This window comes from Mastomys coucha, unplaced genomic scaffold (assembly GCF_008632895.1).
Source record: "Mastomys coucha isolate ucsf_1 unplaced genomic scaffold, UCSF_Mcou_1 pScaffold19, whole genome shotgun sequence".
Taxonomy (NCBI): Eukaryota; Metazoa; Chordata; class Mammalia; order Rodentia; family Muridae; genus Mastomys; species Mastomys coucha.
The window spans coordinates 2,741,717-2,748,746 of record NW_022196901.1 but is presented as its reverse complement, the minus strand read 5'-3'; the positions used below and the strand labels follow the sequence as shown (position 1 = coordinate 2,748,746).

The following is a 7,030-nucleotide window of genomic DNA, read 5'->3' as shown; positions in this document are numbered from 1 at the left end:
AATGTGATAAAGGTATTTGAGGGCAGTTTCAGTGTACAGATTTATTTATAGGACCTAACTTATTTACCCTTTCTCTGTACCAACTTTATTCTGAAGATTCTGGCCAGGAAAGGGGAAACTGAAGGACAAGCTGGGTGCTGGGCACCAGATCCTTTCCCCGTGGCTGTGAGTCTTAGCCCACTAACTAGAAGTTTCTCTAAACCTAAGGATTCTAAGGATTCTAACTTCCTTGAAAATAAAAGCTGCAAGAGTCTGTTTTACCACAAGGTGTCAGCCCAGGGTAACTTAATCTTCAAAGGCCTTTTACACTATCTGATAGAAGTCAGTGACTCCAAAAATTATATATGGAGCTTTAAAAACACTCAGAACAGCGGCGTGCAAAACATCCCTTTAATGGAAGCACTCAGGAGGCAGAAGCAAGCTGATCTCAGAAAGAGGGGACGTTTGTGACCCAGGGTCAGCTCCACCTTAGGAGGTACAGTGTCTGGAGTCTGAGTTGAATCTGCAGAACTCTGTGGTGGAAGGAGGGTAGTCCCTGGAGTCGGACTACAGATTTATTTTTAAATCCTCTCTCTCAACCTTACTTCTTGTGACCACCTCACCGAGTTATCATCTGACCTCCACGTGTGTATCATAATATTCATTCATATACCTATAATAAGTAGAGAAAGGAAGAAAGGGAGAAAGAAAGAAAGGAAGAAAGAAAGAAAGAAGGAAAGAAAGAAAAAGAGAGTTCCAAGCCAGCCAAAGCTCATGGTGAGACAGACCCTGTCTCAAAAACATAAAATGAAATGAAATGAAATAATAATAATAATAATAATAATAATAATAATAATAATAATAATAATAAAACTCAGTGCTTGCTGCCCTGTGAAAAAAGGATAATCACAGAAAATGTTGTCAAGAGTTTGTTTTTCTTTGCATTTCCGAATCAGACTAGTCTGGGAATGCTCTGCATGAAATTCCTGAGATGCTGTAATTGAGATCTCAGTCAGTAATTACTGAGTCGGCCTCCATTTCAGAGTCGATTCTCCGCTAACACTTTCTCTTTCTGAATTTATCACATATTGATGGCAACTTTTTCTTTTTTCTTCTTCTTCTTCTTCTTCTTCTTCTTCTTCTTCTTCTTCTTCTTCTTCTTCTTCTTCTTCTTCTTCTTCTTCTTCTTCTTCTTCTTCTTCTTCTTCTTCTTCTTCTTCTTCTTCTTCTTCTTCTTCTTTTCTTTTTTCCTCGTAATGCTTAGCTGTAATGCTTAGCTGCTCCAGGAAGCTGTAGTTAATAGACGAGATTGGAAGGTGAGGTAGGAAGGAGTAAATCCGGTGTAAAAGTCACTCACAAACTCAGATTCATTCTTTGTGCTAACAGCTAGTTCTCTGAGAAACTGCTCTGTTGGAAAAGCGCTACACCGCCGAGGGAGTATTAGCTACAGAGCCGTCGATCTCCAAGTGTGATCACTACGGTGTCACCCGGCAACAGGTCTGCAGATTTCATCCAGACCTGATCCCGTAATGAAACAAGTCCCAGGAGTCAGTCGGTTTCCAGTGAGCCCTCCAAGTGACTCTGGATCCCCTTGCACAGTGAAAGATTCGCCACCGGCGACGCCCCTCCCAACGCCACTGCAGCCATCCTGGGTGTGCGCAGGAGCCGGTTGCCGGCAGGGGGCGCTGTGCTCGCGGCGGCCGGGGGGCGGGGTCTGCGGAGTGGGCTGTGCTCGGCAGAGAGAATCAGGCTCCTCGTGGGACCGGGAATCCGGGCAGCGAGCGCATCGGGTCCCACGGAGAAGCGGGTGAGTCCCGAGTCTCCTTAGCTGGCCACTTGCTCCCCGCCTCCGCGGGCCCCGCAAATCTGCTGCGGGCCGGCGAGGGGCGCGACGGGTCTCCGGAGCGGGCGAGCGGGCGGCGGTGCTCCGGGCAGCGCAGCTCTGAGCGCCCCTTCGGCCCCTCGCGGCTCTCGGCGAGCCCCGCGGGGAGCTGGTCTCCGTGGTCAGGGCGCTAGAACTCAAGAGTGCTGGTCAACTCCGCAGTCAGGTTGGGTTCCCCCGGTAAGTTTGCCAACTTGGCAGTTTCCGCAAGTTTGCCTCGCTGGATGAATGGCTGGTACCTCGTCGAGCTGTTTGGACTGGTTTCTTAGTCAGTGGAATTTTTTTTTTTTTTTAAGTGCTTGGAACACCGGTCCTACTCTTTCGGGAGCTGAGTAGGATTCAGGTTTTCCTCCAAAATAGTCAGAGCTTTTAAATAAGGCACTCTGGTGAAAGCAACTAACAGGCATTTGTAGACCAAGAATTTAAGTCCACTTCAAATTTGGTTACGCTTTTCCGTTGAGGTGGGGGATACGTCCACATGTCGATATTAAATCAAGGGAATGTATTTAGTACTAATGTTAAGCACTTGGGGATGTAAAGCTTTAAGAAACAGCACTGTGTAGAACACCTTCTCCTCTTCCAATAATTAACTGTGGCAAAGCAAAAATACATTTGAAAGACTCATGAGACATGCAGTGCAACCCACAATGTGTTCCAGTCATTAGGTTTCTTGGATTCTAAACTCCTGCCCATAAACATGAGTTTGTTGGGCTGTGTCAATATTTAGCAGGAACAGCAAGCCAGCCATCCTAATCCAGCAAAAGAGAAGTCACTGTTTAACGGGGAAGAAAGCTGGGGAAGTGTTGGTTCAAATCCTGGAGTTCTTGATGTCTCTGCACTCTGTTGTTTCCTGCTGGGTTTGCTGGGCAGCCTGATGAAACCTTCTCTACTGTAGAAGTTCAGTTATAGGTTTAGCTAATGTCTGGTGGAAGGGGGCATGCTTTATTTAACTGATACCTTGTTTTCCTGGTTCCGGGCATACAGTCAACCATCACCCTTACTGGCTTTGGTTCTTTTCCTTAGCAATGCTCCTCAGCATGGTACCATGCAAACAAACGGCTGGGCATCTCTTCCCGACCACTCTGGTCTTCCACCCAGAATCTCTCTGCAGTGGCTGTCTGTCAGCAAGCACCAACAACTGGCTGCAGGCCACAGGCCTGAGTATAAAAAGGAGTTCTCATCCATTTTCTCTGCTTCCTTTCCGGAGCCACCATTTGTCTATTAACTATTATCCTTTAAGATGCATGGCATCACCACACAGTTCTTACTGGAGTGTTTACCTGTCCTAAACTAAAAGGTCTTTGAGAACAGACCTATCGTTTAACTTTGTATTTCGCCACCATTGTTCAGTGTGGTTAATGAATTAACAGTGAACGGCTACAGATTTATGCATCAGTGTGTTTACCATCGAGAATCACCAGACTTAACGTACACTCTAAACTTAGCAAACTGTTTCCTATACTTTATTTCAATGCATGCTACCCTATTCCTAGATACCCCATACCAACCTACTCACTTTAGAATATTAGTTAAAGTCAGCAAATGGCATGGAATAATGCATTTTGAAGACAGACTGTTAGCCCCTCGTGGGCAGGCTTGAAATCTCGTTCTCTTTTTCCTCTTTAATGTCTATGTAGTAACTGGCCTTGAAAGAGCTTGTTGAATGGCAAAGACTATCCAGACGTCTTTCAAATAGCAATGGTCAACACACAACTCAAACTCAAACAAACAAGAGAAGGGTATTAACTATGTAATTGAGTAAGAAGTGACCTGGCCTCAGGTGTTTCAACTATTGCCAGCAGGATTTGTCACTGTCCTTCTTGATTTCTTGTTTGGCTTTTCTGTGTTTGATTTCTCATGTTCACATGAGGACATCTTCTGACTCCCACAGGGTGGCATGGTAGTTTTATACCATCCTAATGGGGTGGCATGGTAGTTTTATACCATCCTAACTGAGCAGACATGGTAAGGGTAGCTCTTCATTTTCTTCCACTAGAGATGATGTCAGAAGAGGGCTGTAATTTGCCAACTAGATTTGCCTGTCATCCCTAAGCTACTCAGCGTGATCAAAAGAATTAACTCTGGATGGCCAAACCTGTGTCATCTGCCTGTTTCTATAACCAAAGGGTAGCTGTTACATGGCCCAAACAAAACAGTAAATCCAGATTTGTGTATCCTACATTCCAAAAAAAAAAAAAATAGAACCAAAAATATTGTGTGGTAGGCTTTTTTAAACACACAGATGTTACATACAAATATAATAATTTATATAAGCACAATAAGATATCTTGCAGATAAGATGAAAGTTTAAACAGGAAGCTCATTCGGGTTTCATTTATACTTCATATGCATATACTTAGCCTGCAGATGATTTTATATAGTGCAGTTACTGTCAGATCTGGTGGTCCATGTTTTTAATCCCAGCACTCAGGAGGCAGAGACAAGTGGATCTCCGAGTTTGAGGTCTGCTGTACATAGCAAGTTCCAGGTCAGCAAGGACTGAGACCCTCTCTAAAAAAATGTACAATGAGAATGTATTTACTATGCCTGAAGTTTCCGTGCAAACCATCATATGAGGTCCATGTGTGTTCCTAGGCCAAGACTTCAGTTTTGCACTTGGGAGCATTTCAGCTTTGTGTGTTTTCACATGAGGGATGCTCAACATAGAGATGCTCAACCTAAAGTCTCCTCCTGAATGTTTCAAGATAGGTGATTCTAGAATTCCCAGAGCACCTTAGTAAGAAAAAAAAATACTGCTGTTAGGGAAAGGCTGGCCTTTAAAACTTGGAAATATTCTAAGTATTACAATCTACTTCTGAAAATAATTCTCCACTTAATAAGGCATCAACAGGTGGTCCAAAATCCCAAAGTATTTGGAATATTTTCCAGCAACCTAACTGTTGTATGTTTAACTTGTTTTTCTCTTACATTGGACAAGGTACAAAGTGGAAGTATAATCTTCTAGAAGTGAATTTAGAGCTCATTGAAAACAATGGAGACATCCTGTTTGTCCTGCATAAGATATGTGAAGCCAGGGCTGGATTAGGCTCTATGAAAGCTGTTAAGGAATAATTTTCTTTGTTTGGGGAAATTTTTTTTAACAAGCTCCTCTCCACAGGGTTGACTAAGAAAGTGACTGGACACAACTCAATACCCCACTGGAAACAGATGAGCAGCCATTTTTACCAACAGGACTTGCCCAAAGGAGACTCTGCCTGGCAATGCAGCCTTTTGGCCTTTGAGGCAACTACTCGAATTCACCTTAATAATTGTATCTCTTCTGATTACTATCTTCAGGGACGTTTCAACATACAAGCCAGTTAATTATTGTTTCAGATTCCATCTTTAACCCTGGAAACCTAGGAAACATATCTTCCTGAAGTTCTCTATCAGCTACCTCAAGCCTTGATGATAGATAGCATCATTTCCCCAAACTGAGAAATGCATTGCTAATTCTGTTTACCTTTAAGGGAAGCAGACCTTTGTCCAACTGAGAACTGGAGTAAAATCTTCCTAAGAGAAGAGTAACAGCTAATTCTTTATATAAATAATAGATCGTCCATTGAACAAATAGTTGACATTAGTGAACTAGTTGAAGGTTTTCTAAATACGTAGATTATTCACTATTTGAATCTTAATTGTGTTTTTCTGCTCTAGTTCTCAAGTGAATAAGTACTTCATATTTATATTATTGCTCCATCAAACAAAAGTATTGTAGCTAGACAATGGTGGTTCATGCCTTTAATTCCAGAACTCAAGAGGCAGAGGCCAGGAGATATCTGATTTTGAAGCCAGTCTGGTCTACAGAGTGAAGTCCAGGACAGCCAGGGATACATAAAGAAGAAAAGCACCGTCTCAAAAGACAACAACAAAATAATAGTATCATAAATGGAACAGTCTTTATTTTTATTTTTCTAGGTGGCTGAAGCCATACTATTTTATAGCAGTCATGGAGATCAGTAAAGATATTACAAACACAGAAGAACTTTGGAAAATGAAGCCTACGGGGAACCTGGAAGATGACAGTTACTCGGTAAAATAATGACTATAATAGCTAATAATTAAAATCTATACATACTTCAAGTGTATTCTGAACCTACCAGTGTTGGGAAAGGCATTCCGTTCTAATCTGCTGATCTCTGTGCTCAGATGCCTGTAGCTGAAGCTGTGTGGTATAATTGAGGTGACTTGACCAATTATCGGGGCTTAGCTGAAAAACCTTCCATGGGTCCCTGAAAACCCTGGGTCTTACATTTCTGTATGAAGTGAATGAACTGGACCAGACCATCTTCAGAGCCCCTTTAGTCCTTTCTAACACCTGTGCTTCTAAGTTTAAAAATGAAAGTCGTGATGGTCTGCATAACAGCAGTTTTGTAAGCATTTTCATAGGCCTTATGGCAGCTTACCAGAGAGTCCAACAAGGAAACGGTGACTCACTGTTTAGCCAAATAAACTGTGCAGAATTCACTTTTGGTCAATAGCAGGATTAAATGTTTCTTGCTACATCATTTAAAAAGTGGCAGGAATTTTTGGTTCCAAACACTTACCTTTATAAAATATTTAAAATGCAGTTCTGAGAATCAGAACTATATACCCCATAAAACAAAATGCTTTTCACTTTTCAACTTAGCTCTCTTACTCACTATATCATAACTTTTAGCCAGAAAACTGTTCTCAGCCGGTTCACCTCGGGCTGTGTTAACGTGTGGGAATTACAGAGCTGTTTCCGTTCTGGGTGGCGTAACTAGAAAGACTTTGGATAGAATGATTTATGTCAGGTGGGAAGAGAGGCAGGTCATCCTTGGATACTGGCCACTGTGGAGTACTGTGTGGGTTAGTTCTGTGTGAGATGAGCAGGAGAGCCTGGGCATGCATGGAACAGCAACGGAAGCTTGTCCTAAGCACACTTGCAGCTATGACAACGAAGACTTAAGAAGCAAGTGGTTCCGAAAGGAACGCTCTCGGAAACACTCTGTGCTCTTCACTTGAGTTTTTAAAAATTTTATTTCTGCTTATCCCTTGTGGAAACAACAAACTATTCAACACACTTTCTTTTGAATTACTGACTAGCAAAAAACATGGTGGACGGGGAAGTACTAACCTCCCGGGAAGCAGGTTGTGGCCACAGGAATTCACTAGTTAGCTAAAGAGCTTTTTTTTTTTTTTTTT

General features: G+C 42.4%; 1 protein-coding gene across 2 annotated transcripts in view; it reads left to right on the top strand.

The window, feature by feature from the left end:
* The first annotated feature begins 1,704 nt into the window (after nucleotides 1-1,704).
* Nucleotides 1,705-7,030, top strand: part of Steap1 (STEAP family member 1) — a 17,444-nt gene continuing 12,118 nt past the window's right edge. The window contains exons 1-2 of one of the 2 annotated variants that reach the window (XM_031379976.1): nucleotides 1,705-1,786; nucleotides 5,780-5,894. In XM_031379976.1, coding sequence (XP_031235836.1) covers nucleotides 5,811-5,894 — 84 coding nt within the window. In that variant the 5' untranslated portion in view covers nucleotides 1,705-1,786; nucleotides 5,780-5,810. Of the gene's footprint in view, nucleotides 1,787-1,977; nucleotides 2,042-5,779; nucleotides 5,895-7,030 lie in introns of those variants that run through there. The other variant, XM_031379977.1, reaches the window with a different exon arrangement.